Below are 23,406 nucleotides of genomic sequence, written 5' to 3' on the forward strand. Positions count from 1 at the left end.
GGCTCTTTCTGCACAAGAGCTGAAGAGGAAGAAGGTCATTGCTGAAGAAGTAGAGGAAATGGTGTCTCCAGACTGAAATGGAGTGCAACAACAAGGGCCGTGAGCTGTTTCCCAATCGCGCAGCCAGATTGTCTGAAGGCTACAGCCCACGGAGGCGTGTCCTTCAGTGCACCTGAAAGCCCAGATGACATGGTTTGTCCACACTGCGTTGCAGAGGAATAATAATCCCCCGTCTTTCTCCTGCGGCAGCGTCAGAACCCCCACACCTTTCAGAGGTGTGTAATGGTTCCTCTGTTGTTCTCTCTTCGCTCTAATGGTGCCAGAGTGCTTAATACTTCTTCTGTTCTTTATTTCTCCACAAGCAGACCCTCTGAGTTGTGGTGTTTTTCTCACGCTGCTCGTTTGTGGCCTTAATGACACCCCGCTGCTACATTACGCAGTTGATATAACTCTCTGCTCAACACCTTTGTTGAAGGGAGCTTTTCAAATGAGCAGTTCAGAAACACGGAGTGCCATGTTTGCATTTTTGGTATCAACAGCACAGTGTGAGAGCGTTATCCTTGGAGCACCGTGTCTTTTACGATTTAAAGTTGTTGGACATGAATTTGTAATTAATCCTTGACTTAAGTGTCAGACTTGACTGAGTTAGATTTGAATACATGTGACTTGTTGAATTGAGTACTTCTGTGTGTCTGCGTGGAGCCTCAGCATTCCTTTGTCCATTTCTAGATTTTTGTTTCACTAAAATCCTTCAGTTTTAATTCTCAGAAGATGAGAAATGCTGCTTCAATTCCCCGTTTTACCTGAAACAATCCCACCATATTTTATGCTGTTATTGGAGTACAGCCATACCTTGAAAGCTTTCGCTGGCTTTTCATTGCGTCAGATTTCACCACACCACAGACTGTATGGGTTGCTGCTGTCGGCCAATCACACATCACACTGAATCTAAGAATGCTTGAAGTGATTGACTTTGAGCAAAACCGTACAAATAGTGTTTGGTTAAAAAGTCTGGGTACAGAAAGGATCTAATGCAGGTATTGTTTGAGTGGAGAAGTTTTGATTCTGCTGGTCTGCTTCTGGTACTGAGCCATTCTGGTGGATGAGCAGGATTAAGGTGCTTTTGAGATAAACAGCTGTACGTTATTTCCGTTCTGTCGTTTATCTCCAGGTACGGCGGCTACCTCAAGCTGCTGAAAGAAGACGCTGTGAACGACTTGACGCTGCTGCTGAAGCACGTTAAGACCTTCTTGTCTGCACAGAGAGTAAAATCTGCTTCAGAGCTCAGTATCCTTCACAGAGTCCACATCTGCAGTCCTCAACAGCTGGCTGCCTGTGACTACAAATCTGTTCACCCCTCTGACACCCTGCACTTTCTCTCAGGCATTTAAATACTTACATATGGGTTTTGATGATGATTGATGATGATGATTTCCTCTTGTTGCTGGAAATGTGTGATGTCAGTTTTAGTTTTCACTCTTTGCAGTAATAATTCAACAGAAGAGTCGAGTAAAGTGGGATTAATACACACTAAAATACAGACTGAATGCAATAATGCACTCATGCCTCCATTTTATTTTCATTTCATGTATAGTTTATTTTCTCCATTTGTTCTGTTTTCTGTCGCTGGCACTTGAGTCTCAGGTTGATAACTTCACCAGCGTCCAGAGGCAGACATGGAGGGGCTGACAGCGTTCATCTCTGTCTGATCAACACAATACAGATTATCTTATTCCATCTGTGTCCCTGAACAGTTCAGCCTTCTTTTGTCCCAGATAGCAGCTGATAGTAAGCCTCACCTCTCCTCAAAGTTTTCTTTGTATGTGGACAATTGAGCATGAAAATACAGAGCAGAGATAAAGAGCCTCCACAAACACGCTGACATTTTCCTTCTGACACTCAGATATTTGAGCTCACATGAAGAAGCTGGTTGTGGTGATCTTTTATATGAGTGATTAAAATAGTTATTTTGTAAATGTTTTTACAACTAAAGCTTGTGTGTTATGGATATGAGTGTAGTGATGAGCTTCAGAAAGCTTCACCAGGTCCGAACTGACATGTTACATTTAACATACTTGGGAAACATTTGCCTGAGAAAGCCCACATTGTTTTAAAGTCAGAGATCTGATTTCGGTGCACTGAAGACATCCTGAAATTTATGGAACAAAGTAGTCTCTAGATTGCTTCATGAAGTCAGCATTTTAATTCGAGCTTATCCAGTTTCATTCATGTTATTGAGTGATTGTCGATTAAAATGTCTTTTCTTTTCCAGGAGGCGCGGCTTTATTTGTTATTCTCTATCATTTCAAATGATGTCTTGACAGACTGGATTACAAATAGATGAGGCCTGTCCGTCAGTCAGTCAGTTTCAAAGGGCATGTGGTGGTAATTAAGTGTGTGTCCTCAGTGTGACCTGAATAATTCCTGAGTTTGTAAAGAGTATTTGACATGCTCTCACATTATAGCTGGTGAGCGTTTCAAGGTCAAATTGCAAACTAAATCGTTCTACGTAAACAGTAGTGTAATCTTCACAGTACTGAGACGCAGCAGCACAGTGGAGAGGCACAAAAAGCAGGAAGTGTCGACAGCCCAGGGTTGTTTTCTGGAGTCGAGACTGATCGCTCCACAGGTCCCCTGAAGCAGGACTCAGACCTGCTTATCGGTGCAGTCACTGACCTCCAGCAGCATCTGATTGAAATCATCTACAGGAAGACGAATAAACCACTCGAGATGCACCTGATGAGAGGAAACATTAGAAAGCTTGGAGACGGACCGAGTTGTGATGCTGGTGTTTCCAATCGTCACTGCTGAGTGACGTGAGGATCACAATGCAGAGCTGCCACCTCGCAGTAAAGGAATCATATTGGCTGGATTTCTTAGGATTTTGACTTGACTCCTTATTCTCCAAAATCACAATTAGACCCAGTCTGTTTCAGGCTTCTTGTCATACACAGAATTGGATCTTGGCACTCCTGACTGTAGGAGGCTGTTTTTCTGCTGTGAGATAACAGTCTGGTGCAGCAGGGCTAATTGACTGTCAAAGTGTTGCTCACTCTGTGTGTGACACTCAGTGGTGTCAGTGTCAGGTGACAGTAAAGTCATATCAGCTTAACACTTAATGTAACGCAAGGACTCAGTTTAAATGGGAAAAAAGAAAGGAATTTCAGCTTTGAGATATAATATTTGTATAATTAATTCTGTTGTGTTAATTAAAACAACACCACCTGCTGTTGCCAGGAAATGCCACACTGATGCACAGCTCTGTAGATTATTAATTAATTTGATTATTTTCCACCAGTCCTTTGGCTCCTTGACTCTGCCCTCCAGTCACTCAGCAGGATGGATATCCAGGCCACGACTGGCTGGCCTCCACGCTGTTCCTCCTCGTGGCTGGAGACGTGAACCGGGCTCTGAGTTTGTTACTCAACCTGTCCTCTCTGCTCACCTCTGCATTCATCTGGCCAGCAAGGATACATGCCTCTGTGAGTATGACAACATGCAAATAAAGCTGCAGTGAAGTTTACTCAGAAGTGCAGCAGCTGCAGTGATTTAGCCCTTCAGTATCCTTGGATGGCATCAAACGTGAAACTGTCACAGCTGTCATACATCTTCCTTCTGCTTTAACAGATTGCTGCTGTGTCGGTTTGTGAAGTGTTCAGTCATGGTATTCACCTTTTTCTCGACAAAATAATCACATACTGCTGTTCAGGAAACAGTTTTGGGTAGCTTTAAAAAATGGAGAAGAATAGGGGAGATGTGAGGAGAGGGGGAGAGGGGAGAGGAGAGTAGATGGCTCCTGGTATCCTCATGAGTCCCCCAGCAGTCTAAGCCTATGGCAGCATAGCTATGAAATGGTTCAGTTACCTGAGCCAGCCCAGACTATAAGCTCTATGACAGAGGAATGTTTTTAGCCTGGTCTTAAAAGAGAGTGTCTGCCTCTCTGACCCGTGGAGAGAGTTGGCTCCACAGTAGTGGAGCTCAGTAGCTGAAGGCTCTACCTCCCAATCTGTTTGTAGAGATACTGGGAACCACTAGCAGACCTGCATTCTGAGAGCCAAGTGTTCTACTGGGACAATAAGGAACAATGAGATCCTTGAGATAGGACGGAGCTTTGTTATCCCACCGCCTTCATATGCAGCACATCAGCAGGCACAGCTGTGCTACAGCAAAGAAAAGAAAACGAATAAATGAAGGTGATTGTGAATCTTAAAAACACGTGACTTGAACTGAACAGAAAAGAGGAGTGGTACTGAGAAGACGATGACTGAAGCAGATAAAACGGGGGGATAAAAGAGTAAAAGGAATAGTTCAAGTTAGGGGAAGAAGTCTTTTTTCAGTCTTTTCAAATTGCAGGGTGGAGTTGAGGTGCTGAGATTAAACTTCACTATCATTTTACCAACTTCTGTCATCCCTTCGTCTCTCATCAAAGTCAATCACCGGCTCGACTGGACTCGACTAGACTCGACCTCCAGCTGCACAATGATCGATTTAATCAATATCACAGAAAACCGAAAGGCCACAAATAATTAAGAGGCAGCAGCAAATTGAGGAGGGAATGTGGGCATGAGCTTGTGATTGATGTTTTTCTTGTTTTTCTTTTAGTTTGAATATCTGCCAGTGGTGCAAGCACTACTGGTCATTATTTACACATACGTAAAATGTTCAGAGATAAAACCCTCGGGTCTGCCGTGACAGGTCCACGTTCCTGTGCAAGCAGCTGAATCAGGAATCCCTCCAGCTTACTGGTGCACGGCGCACTATGTGGAGATGCTGCTGAAAGCTGAAGTTCCTCTGGTCCACTCCGCCTTCAGGATGTCTGGTTTCACGCCATCACAGGTACGAGCTGTGGCGCCGGACACAGGAAGAAGTTCACTTAGTCACCAGATGCTTTAGCAAACACTAGTAGTCCAGGAAATCCATCTCCAGCATTTCAGGGTTTAATCAGATTACTCCATCAAGATTGTTTTCAGTGAAATAGTTAAGTTCGTTGAGTGATAATTTTGCACTGTTCAACAGAGTGATAGTGACACAGTGAAAATGTCAATTCACAGAAACACTCAGACTGACAGAACTTTGAGGACTTTTAGTTTCCGTCCATGCAGCAGAGAATTAAACTAAAGCAAGTATTCAATTCTTATCTTCCATTTTCTGATTGGTTTAATTTGAATTCTAATGCACAGACTTCACCCTCAACAGTGTAAGAGTCAGCAGCCCGTTTTGATTTCTCACTGTTGAATAAAAATATTTTATTGGCAAAGTCAGTAAGAGATCCAAACCTTATGCACGCACTTTTTGACTGACTTCCCTTTTCATCCTGCTTTAACTTAAGTCGCCTTTAAAATACCAAAATACGGCTTTGACGTTGAATCTTTTTCCTTTTCTTCAACAGAGCAGTTGAAAAGTTAGATCTTCGCTCCTCGGCTCTTGATTCTTTTGACACAAGCTTCTCACTCACAAACAGCCAGGTAGAAAACGAAAAGCTGGATTCACCTTGAATCCTCTTATGTTTGATCCTGTCTTCTGTGTCGGCAGTTGACAGTTGAGGCTCACATAATGTACAGCAACATGGGCGCTTTTTAGACTTTGCCACATTTGCATCAAAGATCTGAACTCGCATTCTCCAGGGTGGAGTAATACGTTAACATTCAGCTCATGTCTTTGCTCTTCAAGGCGATAATGGGCACCTGTTCTTCAGTCAGAAATGGAAATGTCTATTCCAAAAGTTTGAGCTTTGAAAGCCTGACAAAGCAGCAGCGGCAAATGAAGCATTATACACCTCTGACATTCATACAGTAGAGGTTGTGTGTGTGTGTGTGTGTGTGTGTGTGTGCCTCTGTCAGAATCAGCTACAGAACTTTCAGTATTTGAAAAAGTCAGACTGCTTTCAGAATAGGAGTTTGCGTGACAGGAAGTGACCTTTAAACAGGAAGTGCATTTGGTGTGAGCAGAGGCCTGTGGCACATAAATTAGCCAAATTACATGAAGAAATATGGAAAAGAAAACACTTTGTATGAGTTGAGGGCCGCAACGAGCAATTTAAATTCATTATCGATTAATCCTGATTATTTTCTTGATGAAGCAGTTAATTCATTTCAGAAAATAAGTTTTCTCTAAGTCCATAGTGTTGTCTTCAGGCTTACCGGTGAAGATGTTCAATCCACAACCTAAAACCTGCTTTTTTAATTTTTTGTCTGGACGTTTAATAGTTGCCAGTTATTGTTCTGTTGACAGAATAAATCAAATGAAAGATTGACTGTTGGCCTTTCATTGTGACCAGCCTGAGACACACCTGTGCAGTAATCATATTGTTTAATCGGGATCTTGATATGCCACACGTCTGGTGGATGGTGGATCACCTGAGCAAAGACGTGCTGGCCAACATGCGTTTTAACAAATTTGAGAGAAATATATATTATCAGTCTAATTATCAGCGTAAAGATGTGAGATTTTGATAGCATTTCATTTCTGAAACGTAGTGAACAAAAACATCATCATTGCTCAGACCTCCTGCAGGACATTCAGTGTTTCATGCATGGATTTCTCTGCGAGCAGGCCGACGCGACACATCACACAGATTGAGGACGGCTCTGAAAGCCTGTTCATGGCAAGAGGGAAACGAGGTGAAGAATACTGTGAGAAGTCACCTTCGCCCCCTGAGTTTTAGTTCACAGGAACACCAACAACAGAGGAAAGGACACTGTGTGAAAGGACACTCAGACAAAGATGTGCTCTTGGAAAGACCTTGAAGGGAATTATAGTCCCTTGTTTATAGTCACAGAAAGTACTGCACTTGTTTTTCCTGCCTCAGGGTTTAAAAAAAGGGCGGCATGTATCCCGCAGTTCCTTCTTTTTATCACAACACACAAATTAGGATGCCAGAATTTCCATTAGAGTATAAGGAGGGGGCGATGATAATCTAATATGTTCATGGCGCGTAAGTGGAGCTTGTTTGTTTGCTTGAGCAGACTTGTGTCGTTAGTGAACACTGTGGCTAATTATTGGCACAGCAATTAGTTAAAACTCAGCGTGTGCAGCACACTGTTTGGTGTGTGCTGGATGTTTGGAAAAAACTGGATGTCAGGGTGTGAAGCTCGGTCAGACTCTCAGCTTCTGACTGTGGAGTTCAGCCGCAAAGAGACGCCTTGTTCGAATGCTGCTTCCATGTGGGGGTGAACATGTCCAGGTGTCACAGGTGAGCATGTTAACATGACGTTAGCATTTAGCTCACAGCGGTCTTACACAGCTGCTAGCGTGGCTGTAGGCTCTTTTAACGACGCTTTGCTGGTTTTCGTGACAATGAAAACTCTTAGTGCCCTGTAAGTGTGGTCCTCGGGCTCTGAAACGCCTCTCCAGTGACTTCAGGTGTTTAAACGACGTCTAAACACCTATTGACGTCCGTGCTGCTCTGCTGTGTTAAGTCTTTATGTAATTATCGTTTCTCATTGAGTTTTGTGACTCTTAAACTAGGATGTTCAAATAAACATCAATTAACTTTTCTCATTTGCTCCTTCCTGTCTTTTAAATTCTTCCCTACATCCTCCATTTCTTCTTTGCTGGCTTGTGATTTGCTGGTTTGATGCTCTTATTTGTACTTGTGGTCATGTTTACTTGTAGTTGTTTGTACAGATTTAAATTTCTTGTGAAAGCAAAGTGTGTGAGTTCATAAACACTTTACTGCAAACTCACACACACAGAGGCATCTTTATGTTTAATTGTTTAGAACTGGTGCAGTGCCGGTTCACAATGTTCCAGCACTGCTGCCCTGCAGGGACGAAGATCCCCCGCGGTTCTTGGCGCAGCAGTTTCATACCCACAGTTTCTGTCAATTTAGGTAGATCTTAATGATTTTAATAAGTCATTTGATGCTAGAAAAGTGGGACTTGTTTGCAAAGGATTTTTTTAATACTCAGTTGACACGTTTATTCTCAGTAACTGTGAGACTCAACAACAACGTAACTCTGTAGTTGTGTGTTTTACTGCAGATGTGCCTCCACTGGTTGACTCAGTGCTTCTGGAACTATCTGGACTGGACAGAAATCTGCCACTACATTTCCACCTGTGTGGTGATGGGTTCTGACTACCAGGTCTACATGTGCGTGGCCATATTCAAGCATCTGCAGCCGGACATCCTGCAGCAAACGCAGTCCCAGGAGCTGCAGATCTTCCTCAAGGTGAGGTGGAACTTCAGGACTGCAGTCCATTTTATACACAGAACATCCATGAACCACTTGCATGTTGATGGAGGTTCCAAACTTAACAGTGTAAATAAACAGAAGAAGAATCAAAGTATTTTTGAAGGTACAACCAACTTTATATTATCGAATAATCTGCCGCAGACATTAAACAGAGAAAAGCAGTAAATCGTCACGTCAAGGAAGCTTGAACCTGTTTGAAAATGTTTGGCATTTTTGATCAAAAATAATAACAGTAATGATCAATCACTCATCAAAATCTGTCAGCGGTCAGAAAGCGTTTTACTCTTTCTGTCCCTGGACTTTGTGACTTTGCAGACTTTTCAAATGCACAAAAGTCCTACCCCGATATGAGGACAGAAGAAGTCATTTTGGTTAGCGGGGCTGCAGTGCGGCCCGACTGAACTGCATGGCTCACATCCTAACGAATAAAACTGACTGCAAGAATTTGTTCAAAAATTGTCCCACTGTATTTTGCTGCAAATACGCCGCGAAAAGAGCATCCTGTCCTGAAAGTCGACGTCTCATTCAAGTGAGTTCTGCTGTGTGAATATTGAATGAACGCTGAAACGAAGATCTCACCAAAGGTCGAGAGTCGCGGTCTCAGAGACGTGTTCTTCTGCTAATATCCAAAGCAACATTAAACAGGCGCATTGTGAATGAGGCCTGGCCTGACACGGAGCGCTCGTCGTCATTACTCATTAAGCATTTCACTCCGCCTCGTCTCTGGCTGATAGCTCTGGTGTTAACATCTCTGTGAGCCGCCGCTGACAGTTTTGTGAATAAAAGATCAGTTATGGGGGCTTTATCTGAGGAAGCTCTTCTAACGAGCTGTAGCATCAGATACTGCTGCAAGAAGACCACTTTGACACAGGGTGCTCGTGTGTCTGTATGTGTGTGTGTGTGTGTGTGTGAGAGGGAAAAACTTACACAACCCTCGTCCTGAGCTGAACTGTTGAAAGTTTCAGACACGGTGGTTTGCGTCCGCCGGCTTTATCTCGCCTCTTCCTCTCTCTCTCTGTGCGTGAACAATGTGAAGGGTTTTACTCTGACAGATATGGTATTAGAGGATTTTTTTTTTTAATTTACACACACACACACACACACTTGCCCCCGTCTGCACGTATCCTCTCTCACCAGGAGGTGTATCTATATTTCATCTAAATTAAAATTTCAGAACAGGCAAATGGCTTGTTACGAGCACTCCGAGTCCGTCTGAGGCTGCAGTGGCGACGGGGAAAGCAGGCGGAGGTTATGCTGCACGTCTGCCGCTGACTCAGAGGCTGCAGGAGTCCAGAAAAACGGAGCTTCGGTTCGGTTGTTCATGCATACACGAACGCCTCATGCATAAAGCTGTCATACCGTAGGCGTGCTTTGCTTTTGTTTTTATTCCTAATCTCCTTTCTAATGTCAAATACTGTGTCACTCAGTAAATGGACATAAAGACTCAAAGACAAGAGACACAAGAGGCTGATGTTTATTGCCAATGAGACTTCAAAATCCGAGACTTGTGTCTACCAGCAGCGCAGTATGGAGGAGTTCATCTTAATTCAAATCCTCTGATGCACAGACCAGAGACAGCAAGTCGCTCGTGTTTTGATTCCATCAGGAAACACAAGCCAAAGCGATTTTCTACTCCGACTCGGCTGTGTTAAAATACTTCAGACTGCGGGATGAAAAAGCTGATTGCGATTGCTTTCCCCATTCAGTATGATATAACTTTTAATGAGCTACAGGAACTCGAAGGAGAAAAAACAATGTGTGGCAGCACATCGCTCAGGAAATTAACTTCTTTGTAATTGACTCCCTGTGTGTGTGTGTGTATCAGTAGCAATGAGAGAAAATAAGTGTCCAATCAGAGCGCTGAGTATATAAATTAAACCCATCAGAGGCTGTCTGCCACGCTGTGTGTGTGTGTGTGTGTGTGTGTGTGTGTGTGTGTGTGTGTGTGTGTGTGTGAACGAGGGGGTTTAAAACTAACTCTGTTATCCTTTGCTTTTTCGGTCAAATGAAAGCTCGCAGGAAGTCTGACACACATGATCTGAACACTTTGGTCTGTTGGAGTTGATCTGAACATCTGAGGACAAGCTCAGCATCCTTCCTGACGTTTAAAATTGTGAGGCTGTGATGTCAACATCCTTTAAATACCTTGCAAATGAATATTTTTTCCGTCACTGTGCTCACAGCTGCCTGATTTCAAAACAATAACAACTTGTGTAAAAATCCCGTCATGTATTCAGACCAAAAAGAAACGGACAAACTGTGTCAAGCTTCTGTTAAGAAATACAACCCAGAATCTTTTTTAAACAATCAATAAAACTATCAGTGCTTAAAAGATTTATTCAAACTAACGTCTTCTTCAGGGCAAACCCAGACTCACACTGAATATTAACACACCTCATTCATCATGTGAGGACAAACTCAAGAAAATGTAGAAATCTTTGGTAATTAATGTCTTAATTATCTTACCTAATGATCTCAGAAGCGCCGGTGGTTGGTGTATCTTGAAGATTATGCGGGACATTAAGCAGCTCGCGTCACCTTTTCAGCGTGAAAACATTTGACTGGACGGTGCTCAGCTTTGAAATCCATATCAGTCAGAGAATAACTCCTGCAAACTCTTCGTGTCTTCCTTCTTTCTCCCAGGGAAAATAACAGACCAAAAATATTCTCCCAAGTGCTTCCTCCTGCTTATCTCTTCTCTACGTCAGCAGCTGTTTCCTGGCGAGACGAAGCAATTTTAGTTTTGATTAATCTTCCTGATAAACCTCGGTTGAAATAAAGAATCCGACAAATCCGACCGCCATCCAGCGGGAGTGTTTGTATACTTTGGTAAGAAGAATGCATACATGTATACCATCTGTACAGGTGCGGGACTGTGAGACTTCACAAAATATGGATTTAATATATTTAGAGTTATGTAGCTGGTACTGCTTACAGTAAAACCACACTTTATTAACACCAGTACATCAAACAAGATCTCTAATTCATAATGTCATATATTTAAAATTTACCTTCCTTTTAAAGTGTGTTTTATGTAGGAATTCATTGCTGCGTGGAATAATCAGAGGATCAGAGTCCTCCATCAGACTGAAAACTCATTTCTTCATGACGTTACTTATTCCCCTGTGAACGATCAGCCCTCCGTAGTCCCTCCCTTTAAATGATAGCTGTCGCTCCATTGGCTCTAAATCTTTTTCTTTTCCTTGCACTTCACTCCTTTGTGGTTTTTCTACATGCATGATGTTAGGACACCAGGATGGGACCTCAGTCTGAGTCTCGGATGATATTTAGTGTTTTTGTTCGGCCATTACAGAAAGATGTTGTCCAGCTGCATTCAGGAAAAAAGGAACATTCAGTAGGATTCATCCTGTGGGAACCATGAACGTCTGCTCTGAATCTCATAGCAGTTCATTAATTCATGTTGACTTGTCGTACCAAAAATAAACCCCAGGAGTGTTGCCCTGCTGGTGCTGCTAAAGGGAAGGTCAGGGGATCACAAAAGTTTAAATTTCATTCTCTGGTGATTAAAAATGTCATTGGAAATCAGCCCAATAGCTGACAAGATGTTTCAGTCTGGACCAAAGTGGTAGACTGACAGACCAACATTAACTGCTGCATTACAGCAAAGGCCAAACATAATTCTGTTGCTTGTTTGTTGTTGTTGATTGTCTGCCATGCTGTAATTAATCTTGTGACCCCTCAGATTAGGTTTTATGAACCCTCACCTCCGGCTTGGGAGACACTGCTGTATTAAACTGCTCTCACAGGATTGACTGTTCTCACAGTGTGTTTAACCTGCAAAAATAAAAGCTGTAATTAGATTCTCCAAAACCACATTCTGCAAATTGCGAGCAGCTTTTCTCAGGTTGCTAACTGGCGATGCCGCTGGCAACATAATGCGGCCCAGTCACAGTTATCTGCTCTGCTGCAGTGTTTGCATTGCCTGTGAGGCTGGGTGTTGTCATGGCACATGCAAACTGTAGGCTCAGGCAGCAATTATGGCAGCCAAAATTAAAATCCTGACTGAACAAATGAGCCAAATAAAATGATCTTGTGTCTGGTCAGATTCTTATTTCTCTGCATATCAAGACACGTTTTATCCCTGTGAGGTAGAGATGCTGGTACTTATGAAGATATTGTTTTGCTTTTCTGACATGTAAAAACTCATTACCTGAACGCAGAGCGAGGATGCCGTTTCCTGGCACGGCGCAGCATTCGATTCGCAGAGATTTAATTTGATTTTCTGTGACTTTGAAATAGATTGAATGCAAAGAATTTTAATGAAAAGGATTTATTGAATTATTCACACTTCACCTCCTCACAAAGTGAATGATAATCATGTAAGACACCTTCTGCCTCAGTAGCAAACTACCTCGTCAAATTCAGATGAAACAACCAAGAAGTTTGAACCACACTTTGGTTGAACTGTTCACACTTTGTGTCCGTCTGAAGGCCACAGGCCGAGGCCCTCAGCCATTGCTTCATTTAAGTGAGCTTTGAGGCGATAATCCAGCCATTTAGACTCAATTTCATAAGAAATGATCAAAATTAAGACGAGTGGAACACAGAACAGCACTGCCATTCACACTCTGATTACATCCCGTATATCCTCTCAGATGTCGTCATTAAGTTGCTCAGGTCCAGAGTCCTGCTGCTCGTATCATTACCAGAACTCCCTCCAGACAACACATCACTCCTGTTCTGCAGCAGCTCCGCAGGCTTTCTCCTAAGTATCGCATCGATTTCGAGATTCTCTCCTTTAAGGCCCTTCATTACCTCGTCTGTATCTTCCTCAAGTCCTTCATGTCTGCACACCCTCAGATTTCTCTTCTGCTGTCCAACTCGCTGCACCATCTGCCCGTTTGGCTACCAGGGGATCAGTTCTCCAGTCGCTCTTTGGAAGTCTCTCCCACAAGACAATATTGACTCTCTCTGCACTTCAGATGCTGTCACAGAGCTCACCTTTTGCCGTCGGTCATTAAGTTTTGCACTGATGGTGATTTTGTACTTAGTCATTGTTATTATTGTGTATTATTGTATTAACTTACTATTGAATATTCTACCTTGTTCAGTTTTATGATGTTTTGATACGTTGCTGCTTGTTTTTAACTGTGTCTTGTGGTGTCCTTGAGTGCTTTAGAAGACACCTGTTTTCTTTCCACCTGCAGGAAGAGCCAATCGAGGGCTTCAAGGTCAGCAACTACCTGGAGTTCATGGAGGGACTGGAGCACAGCTACAGAAGTGTTGTTCTCACTGACATGAAAACCATCCGAGACCCCGTCGAGTGAGAGCGCGTGGAACTTTTCTGCATTACAGAGAGGTTCCTGGACAGCTTTTGATGCCTTGAGCGTGCATCGAACGCCACTTCCAACATAGCATTTGTCCCAGAAGCCTCCACTGTGGGCTGTGACTCACTGAACACGCGTGTTTATCCTGTTTTCATGCTGATCAAAGCGTTCACTGAGCTCATACCCGGCAGATGGGGGATGTATCATGGATGAGAGCCTTGCTGTCAGAATGAAGATGGAGATCTGTTGTCCTCAAAGAACAAACAAGTCCACAGCAACTCTACAAAAGCCTGGAGAGAACTGAGCTCCGTAACTCATGTTTGTTCCATGAAATTAAAGGATGAGGTAGGCAATATTCTATAATTTCCTTCTTGTCAACAAATCACTCAAAAAGGCCAAAACCAACAATGAACTGATCCTACTAAGTAGTATTTACTTTACATCCAAAGCCTGATATTACTCCTCTGTGCCACAGAAATCCATCATTGTGAAGGTTTTCGAACTGAATCTGGAGGATCAGTAACGATGCGTTTAGTGTCAAAGTGAAGACCAGTTTGTGAGAGCTGAGGGACCGAGCAGGATACAGCAGACAGGAATATGGCGGGCCCTCTGGTGTCAGAGGCACGTTGACAGTGTTGGTGTAATTACTCTCACTGCCAGAAGGGGGAGACATAAGTTCCACACTGCAGGTTTAAGAAAACTGGAGAATAACCTCATCTTTATTCTTTCATGGAGTCGCAGGTTTATAACAATTATCCATAAGAAGTTGTATATGATGTAAATACTGTATGTGATGGCAATAAACGGCTGCTGTTAGATCTAATAATCAGATGATTTAATTCAGTAATGAGTTTTCCCCACAGTGTAAATATCCAAGATGTGTGTGTTAAAAGAAGCACTCAGCTGTGAATGGATTCTGATAAAGCCTGAAACAACAGATGCTCTGTGAGATGTAATGTGATTGTCCGGACAAATTAACAACCTTCTGAATGTCACGTCGCCGTGGTTCTCTGAAGTATGACATCCTGTGTAGGCCTGTATGGCTATTACACACATCATTAATGCCAGGACACGCAGCAATGCATCACACATCCTCTTGTGTTTGTGTACTTATGCAGCTCCTTGTATGAAAGATGCATGAGGAAGGTTGTGTCATTGTGATGAACCCTCATTAGTAACCACAGCCTTTTCTCTCGCTCTCCCCGCGCTGCCGTCCTGTTGTCCCTCTTCAGACAGACTGAGGTCTGAATAATAAATGACTTCATCACATCCATCCGCCTCTCCAGCAGTGTTTACCGCGGGAATGAGCAGGGCGTAGCAGGGGAGACGGCGTGCAGTGAGAGGAACTGATCAAAGGATGCGCTTCACGCAGAGCGTTTCACCACTGAGCGTCTTTAGCATTGAGCTCACAATGTTTTGAACCTGAAATTGAACTATAAAGCTGCATTAATCAGTTGGGGGTTTTTTTGGCCACGTTGGGGCAGAAGTACACAGCAAGCTGAGCATCTCAAACACATTGGAAAGTTTTTGTACAGTTGCCTGTTTACACATAGTTGTAGCTCTTTTGGTTTTTAGCGTGTGCCTCTTCAGCTGCTGAATGTCCACCAGTTGCTTTCATCTGTCTGCCTTTTGTTGCAGATTGGTTCTATCAGGTCTACCACATCAAACTGTGGTTTTAACATCCTCTTCTGAAACCCCAAAGACAATAAAATAGTGAGCTGTTTTGTTTTTGCTGTTGGTAAAGTCAAATGTCGGATAAGCGTGCAGATGTCAGGGCGCTAAGTGATGTGAAAACCAATGAAAGAGTTGATTTGTGGGCTGACTGGGAGCCGCTGATGAGTTTAGTTCATCCAAGCCTTCACAGGTGAGCAAACAAAAGCTACTCCCTGAGGCACTGAGATTTACATACGTGGCCTGCCAAGTTAAAGGAAATACATCAAATACAAGTACACACTCTACGTGTATTTATGTGCTTTACTTGGTTGAATAAGTTGCAGACCTGAAATAAAACCACCACAGGATGGCTTGTGTGCTCCTCAGCTTCCCGGGGACAAACGGCTGACGCGGACGATGTTTTAAGGCTGAAGAACGAATTCAGCTTGACTCGCTCGCTTGTTTTGGTAAGAGGACAGTGAAGGCTGAGGCACTTTATGTCCTCGAGAATATACTGATCGTTATTTGCCTCCGTCTCGTTTCCACCAGCACCCCGTCAGTCTGCTCGCTGGAAAATGAATATCAAGCTGTCAGTGTTTGCTCCACTTTCCAAACTTTGAGATGCAAGAGGGGTGTGTGTGTGTGTGTGTGAGACGACGATAAAGGCCCATATTAGACCCGTCTGTCAGTGTTTTCATCAGCTGAATCCGTGTGGACGCTGCTTCAGTTGAGCAGAGTATGAGAGAGCAGGAGATTGATTTAGTGGGAGAGACAGTGCAGGGCTGTAATCTGTCAAAGCTGCAGAACATCTAGAAGGTTTTTTTTTCTCTTTTACTTCCTTCAGGACGCTGTGAGGGAACTCGACTTTGCTGAGAGAAATGGATGTTCCTCGCTGAGAGATGGATGGCACTCCTGGCTTGAAACAGTGCAGTTCAACAAACTGTACAAACTTGGGAGGAATGCGGGGACATCTGACCCCCTTTTTTAATCAGTCCAACAGCCTGATGTATCGGCTGAGGGGACAGCTAACCTCTCAGAGAAAAGACGGAGACAGAAAAGAGAAGTTTTGTCTCCACGCTGACAAAAGACAAAAAGTTTTTTGAAACGAGGACGGCCGAGACATTTTGGATTGCGGGATGACCAAAGAAAAGAGGAAATTCACACTTAAGTTGTGAACATAAAACCTCGTTAACCTAAAGTACATCATTATTGTGCTTTCTTTAAATCAGTGTTACTTATGTAGGTTCAACTTCCAGGTGACCTCAAATGCAGTTTAGGCTTCGCAGCACTTTCACATCCATCCTGTGGCACTGCAGACGTTCACTTCAATGTTTTCTCCCGACGTCCATCTGAGAACCGGATCCTGATGTGGAAACAGAGAGGGAGAAAGAAACAAAGGTCCCCATCCAGAGTCCCCATCCAGAGTCCCCATCCAGAGTCCCCATCCAGAGTCATACCAGGGTGCTTCTGTTGCTGGTTTAATACTGAACCCACATTCACGTGAGCTACGATCACCTGTTGACGCAGCAGGTGCTGGCATTTTAGTCCACAGCTTTTGACGTGCAGCTAATTTCCTGAAATAAACATAACCGCCGTGTGGTGATGTACAACACCCAGAGTTCCAATAGCATTTTGGGATCAGGGAATCCGATCTTTCCATCCGTCTCACTCTTGTACTGTTAGCAACTTGCAAAAAAGTCACGTTCAGTCACTGGTCCAGTTAGTTCAACTCACTTAAATCATCACCGACACTAATTATGAGCTTTAACTGAACTCCATTGACTTTGGAGGAACCGTACCGAGTCCTGTTTCCTGATCCGCCCCTGGCTATGCCTCAGAGAGGTAACAGACTGAAATGAGGTCCTCTGGGACCGTCAGGGACTGTAGTCTCAGGCAGTAACTGAGTCACTGAGGCATGAGGGCTTCAAAGCTGGGCCGGTTCCCTGAAACTTGGTTTGGTTACAGAAACCAACAGAATGAGAACTGGAAGATCAGGACGACATGATCTTGGTACAGACGAGTAGTTTCACTCCACCAGCCTGCTGCGTGAAGGTACCTTCAGGTGTTGTTGTACTGTACAGGAATTAATGAAGATCTGTAGGAAACCAACTCATAACTAAACCACGAGGAAAGGAAACTGCACGATTTGTAGTGAAGTCACAAAGCCTCTCTGTCCTTCTTCACCTCATCGTTTTTCTTCTTTGACCGTCACGTATTGTTTCGTGTGACCTGCACATTCATCGCACTCCACGAATTAGCTTTGAAAACCTCGTTATCGGCCTCCCCCTCGCAGGGGGATTCAGGTTAGATATGATGGCTGTAAAGCCAACCTGTACAGTACAGAGTAACGATCCGTCATGCTCTTCATCTTGATTATAGACTTTTCAGACTGACAGCAAGCAATTAGAAGCAGCTAATTGGTGGTAATTAGGCCGAGTAGGCGGCGGTGAGGACACACCTGCCTCTGCTCGGAGCCTCAGGATGTCTGCAAACCTTTTATCAGCCGTGTGCTGTTATCTTTGTTGGCTTTTATCTTACAGCTGTTAATTCTGAACTCATTTGTAAGTGTCACTGATTTTGTGATTATAATCAGCTATTCTCATGCTTTGTTTTCTGTGATTTTAATCTTGAGCTCTCACTTTTTCTGCCCCCCCAGTTATCGGGTTCTTATCTAAATCTTCCTGGTTCGGTTTTGGCTACTGTAGCCGTTACTTTTGTTTCCAGTGTCTGTAATTCTTTTGTTTGCAGATTCTCTGCAGCAACCCAATTTCAGCAGCCAGAGATGTCATATTTTGATCATTGTGTATGCACACGCTGCTGTACTGGAACAGCTCTGCGCTTAAGGGAATTTTGCATTAGCATTTCCATTTGCTGTGGTCAATATTTTCCACAATGGATTGCATTGTTCACTGTTTACATGTGAATCCAATGACTCTGGGGACTTGGAGCTCAGTGATTCACGCTCTTATACGAGGTGTATTGATATACGAGGTGTATTGATAAGTACTCGCAGAGGGTCAGCGGCGTCTCTGATAAAGACGCCATCAGAACTTTGCGTTTCATTTTACTGCCTCATTTTAATGAGCACACAAACTCAGAATTATTTATTGATCACAAAACTGCTACAAACACTGCACCTCCTCTTTGTTTTCCTGCGGCTCTCAGAGGGCCCTGTTGGGCCGATCTTTAATTTACGGCGTGGCCTGGTCTTGTTTGAAATGCATGCTACCGGCTTTCCTCGAGTCCCTCTGCCCAGACTGTGCTGCTATCAACTCTGCTGCCTGTCAGACAGCTTGAGAAAGATGGCGGAGAGACGGCGAGAATTATAATTGCCATTCACACTGCTGGTTGCACAGACACAAAGCCCTGCAATGAGTCTGGTTCAACACTTACCCCCATCGCATCCGTTTCCTGGATTTGTGGAGCTAAATCAAGAATTGGCCTCCTAATCCCCGTAAGTAAAATAACATCCAGGGCCTACTGCTCCATGAAGTTTCCTCTTGGCAACAAAACAAGGTATCGAATCATTGTGGAAATGACTGCGGCTTGGATAAGTCGTAAGTCTGCGTATTATAAAGAAAATTGGCAACGAAAATTGACTTTGCCAAAGCCTTTGGAGCACTCAGTGCCGTCTGGAAATTACTTCCAAAAATCAATGAGCAGCGAGTTTAATTTCATACCAATATGGTTGCATTCATTTAGATTTCAGCCATAACCAGCCAGAAGCCAAACCTTATTAGGCTGGACACTGTCCTGATAGTCAGTACAGCGTGTTGAAAAAATAATGCTGTGATTTGATTAACGAGCACTAAATTATGCACAGTGCTGCTGCTCTCTGTGAGGGGAGGCTGAAGAAGTCAGGAAACAAATATCACTTTGGAACATTTGGACAACAAACAGAGACACAAAAATCAAACAGAGTCCCTCCCAGCGATGTGGGGAATCACTAACAAATACTGGCGAACCCGTTGTACTGCGGCGAGCAGACTGGCGGTGTAACAACTGCACCAGATTTAGTTTGTGATGTGATGACGGCTGCCTCTTAGAATTCCTTGTGAGATTCCTGATCTCCATAAGGTGACAGAAAGGGAATTTCAGACAAATTGTACACAAAGTCAGTGAAAAAGCACGAGTGGGCACATCAGTCTGTTATTCAGTGACATGTTAGTATGGCGTCAGATGCAGGCATCATATGTCTGAGCAGTCCTGTACTCAGTCTCCTCCGAGCTCTGCTTTGGTCTCCACCAGCTCCTGAGGACAACATCCAAATTCAATGAACCTTAGCAGCTAAAGTGTGAACAGGACAAATCGTATCCAGCAGCTGTATAGTTTATAGTCGTAACATTCATTAACTGTTAGGATTGTTAGTCTGTGTGTGTGTCAGAGCAGGTCTAACCTACACTATATAGACAAATATACTGGGACACACTTCTTTATTACTGAATTCAGGTGTGGTCTGGGCCTGTTCCTCAGGGTTTGGGCTCGGCCCCTGACTTCCAGTGAAGGGAAATCTTAATGCTTCAGCATACCAAGACATTTTGGACAATGCTATGCTTCCAACTTTGTGGCAACAGTTTGTTGAAGGTCCTTTTCTATTCCAGCATGACTGTGCCCCAGTGCACAAAGCAAAGCTCCATAAAGACATGGTTGGATGAGTTTGGTGTGGAAGAACTTGACTGGCCCACACAGAGCCCTGACCTCAACCCCATCCAACACCTTTGGGATGAACTGGAACGGAGATTGTGAGCCAGGCCTTTTGGTCCAACATCAGTGTGTGACCTCACAAATGCTCTACTGCATGAATGGGCACAAATTCCCACAGAAACACTCCAACATGTTGTGGAAAGCCTTCACAGAAGAGTGGAAGCTGTTAGAGCTGCAAAGGGGGGGACTGTCTCAGTTCTCGACTCTGTCCCAGTACTTTTGCCTCTAGTTTAATTTCCTCCAGCCAACTCACCTGCACAGCTGCAAGTCATTCTCCAATCAACTCCTCCTGAAGTTTCCCAGTTTTAAGCACCACCTCATCCACCCAGACTCAGCCAGATGCTTTCAGTCTCCTCTGCGTTCAACGCTTCAAGCCTGCTTTATTCTCGTATTCCAGCTTTGTTTCCTTCTGCGAGTCTTGTTTTCTCTGTGGCTCAGGTTCACTGCTCTGCTCTTCAGCATTTCCCCCAGTGCTCTCGTCTGTCTGGATGTCTCCAGTGTGTCCTTCCCAGTTCCTCACCTGCTTCCTGACCACGCTGCACTCACCTGCCACTCGGACCCCAACCCTCCCCTTCCCTCACCCTCCATTCACTGCATTCACTTGCTTGGACTCTCAGTCTCTCAGACTTTGTTGTAAATATTGGAAATAAATATTGGTTCAAAACTTTAATTTGTGTCATGAGTGTACTGCTTTTGGGTCCTCCTTTGAGTGAGCCTACCATTTGCGGTTCGTGGCCTTTTGTAAAAAAAATAAAATTAAAACGACCTCAGAAACAAATCACAGCTTTACTGTATCTTCACTTTTTCAGTGGCCTATCAACCTGCTGTCACAGGTGTTAAAACTAATCTCAGTTAATCCTCTTTACAGCTAAGCTGCCATTTAGAGATCCAATGGCTGCAGATGATTAGTCAGGGAGCTCGGCGTCCTCATTGCTTGATTACTGGCTTAACAAGATTCATTCTCTCATGTACACACAACATTCAACGTGTTACTCACTTATACTCGGGAAGCACGAGGAGAACTTCAAAGGCCTGATTGATTTGGAGAACTGAGATTACGCTGATCTCTTCCTTCATTTTTTGGAATACAACTCAATCAACACCAACCTGATTTAATAACCAACACCTCTATCACATCATGGCCTGTGGTAAAAGTTTTCCAGCAGCATAATGTACATGTTTTCATTGATTAATTTGACAAAGCGTCATGAATTCATGTGAACACTCAGTCGATGTGGAATAAAATAAAACACAGCGGCCGTAGTAAGTCAGTGACCCACGAGCACATCATAACTAAGCTTGTGATTGAAGTTTCCCAATAATGTTGTGGGGAAAAAAAGCAGTTGTAAATCATCCCGATAAAACTCTGTCATTCACACTTTGTCATAACACATTAAATGACAGGAGGATAATTTCTGTTCAGCCACAGGACATACAAATTAAATGTCATCCATTAGTGACATGAGTACTGAACTGAAGAACAAAAAACTTGTCAAAATCCCATTACGACAGATCAAATGGAGCTTCGATAAAACTAAAATGCATCCCCAAAATATTAGGAAGTTAAAGCATGAATAATACTTATGTTATCTCATGTTTTTACTGCAGGATTCTATAGTCAGGTTGCTAATGCAGGTAAAAAGACAACAGTTTGTGCACTTCTGCTTTGATCTGGTGAGCAAAGGGAAGTTAAAACATGAATGATGTGGAACGAAACCCACTCAGGTCAGCTGAGTCACTGCTGCACTTTTAAAATCTCTAGAAACTTACATTAACAGGATGATTTATGAATATCTGCGCTAAATAACATGACAATCCACCCAGCAGGTGTTGAGAAGCAGCATTTCGGCCTGCAGCTGGTTACAGTCTTCACTTACTGGGATTAACATGCACCAAATGTGGTACCAGAAATCCAAAATGAATACAATTTGAAGTATTTTGTTCCACATGACAGCTTGCGAAACATCCAGTGGATGAGGACATTTTCCAGCAGCAGCAGCGTTTTCATACGCCGTCGTGTCGGGGGATGAAGTTGCGATCGGTGGCCTCGCAGCCTCCACGCCACAGCCCAGTGGAGGAGGGAAATGAAAAGGTGAAGAGGTAAGACGGAGCAGCGGCAGCTCCACCAACCCTCCACACACTCACAAACTAAGGCTCAGCTGATGAGAGAAGTTGGACTGAAGCACTGTTTAAATTTCTGCCGTCTCTGCTGGTCGCAGCCAGAAGAGCCCTTTTGTTAATAGAGTGCAACAACTGTTCACAGCTGAGCATCTGCTGATGTTTTTACAGCGACTGAGCAAACGCCGTGCAGATCCAAATTTAATCACCTTTTGACTGCAGCTCCATTAATTAAGGCCCAGCTGACAAACAATCTGATGTTTAGCTGATGTTACAGGGCCAAAAACACCAAAACACTGTTTCAAATGAACATTTTCTGATCTATCATCCTTGTTTGGAGAAAATGTGGATTTAGACTGATACTGAATATACTAAATAATGCCCCAAATGGCACCCAGTCAGTTAGTCCTGATGTTTGAAGCCTTCCCTGTTGCAAAACCAAGTGATGCTGCTTGACCACAAATCTCACATCTGTGCAGCTTGTCCAAGCTTGTTTGGGAGAGCAGAAGGGACTTATTGTTGAAAAAAAAATGTTTTTTTGAAAACCCAATTAATCGTTATTATGATCTCTAGTTATGGTTAAGTGTAGGCAAAACCATAAGGACGTGCAGAGCTGATCATGAGGCCTTTTGTCTTTGAGAAGCCAGTTTGCACTTTTGATCACCCTCACAACAGACTGCATTGATCACTGAAGCAGTCAGTCCCAGCGAGGCGTATCATTGTGTGTTTGTGCTGTAAGTCAGCAGATATGATCAACATGTGACCTCTGACCAGGTGGATGTGCTCTCAGAGTGTGTGTGTGTAGGCACTATAGATAAACACTGCGGAGGATGACATGTCTCTGCAGCTCTGCTCACCTGTCGTTCATCCTGCAGTGAGAAAGGTCAGCGAGAGGAGAGACATCATTAGCCGAGCACCGACTTCACTGCATAACTGACGAGAATGAACTCGGAGACAGCGACAGAGGGGATGATGGGACGGCTGCAGGAAGATGTGAATATAATAACCGTGGTGTGACATCAGAGCCCCTCTCTCAGCTTTGCCTTTCTCTGTGTTCCTCTGTATCGTTTTTTCTTCTCTGGAATTTCGGCGACGAGAGATTAAAACGTCACTCGTCCTGTTAGCAGGTAACGCTGGCAGCTGACGCTACACAGCTGGATGCGCCAAACAGAAAAGTTTTCACGCATTCACTTTAACTCTACAAGGTGATAATATGTCAGTGTTGTGTTTAGAGATGGGTCTACTGCCCCCTAGTGGCCCATAAAATGTACTGATACTGTTTTTAGCAAAGTATTCATAAATACCAGAAGTTAAATGATTCCTGAGGAGTCTGCTGTGAATCAGGTTAGTCATCTGGACAAACACAAGTCCCCTGATGACCTTTATTAAAACAATATTTCTGCTACCTCCACCGAAGACTTGACACACATCACTGATTCACCTATGAT

The 23,406-nt window shown here is 43.6% G+C and overlaps 1 protein-coding gene across 1 annotated transcript in view; it reads left to right on the top strand.

The window, feature by feature from the left end:
• Positions 1-14,471, top strand: part of tbc1d32 (TBC1 domain family, member 32) — a 55,365-nt gene extending 40,894 nt beyond the window's left edge. The window contains exons 30-34 of the mRNA XM_046372847.1: positions 1,172-1,287; positions 3,328-3,482; positions 4,696-4,836; positions 7,983-8,171; positions 13,364-14,471. Of these exons, the coding sequence (XP_046228803.1) occupies positions 1,172-1,287; positions 3,328-3,482; positions 4,696-4,836; positions 7,983-8,171; positions 13,364-13,483 (721 nt within the window). The 3' untranslated portion in view covers positions 13,484-14,471. The remainder of the gene's footprint in view (positions 1-1,171; positions 1,288-3,327; positions 3,483-4,695; positions 4,837-7,982; positions 8,172-13,363) is intronic.
• The last annotated feature ends 8,935 nt before the right edge of the window (positions 14,472-23,406 follow it).

This window comes from Scatophagus argus, chromosome 19, assembly GCF_020382885.2.
Source record: "Scatophagus argus isolate fScaArg1 chromosome 19, fScaArg1.pri, whole genome shotgun sequence".
Taxonomy (NCBI): Eukaryota; Metazoa; Chordata; class Actinopteri; family Scatophagidae; genus Scatophagus; species Scatophagus argus.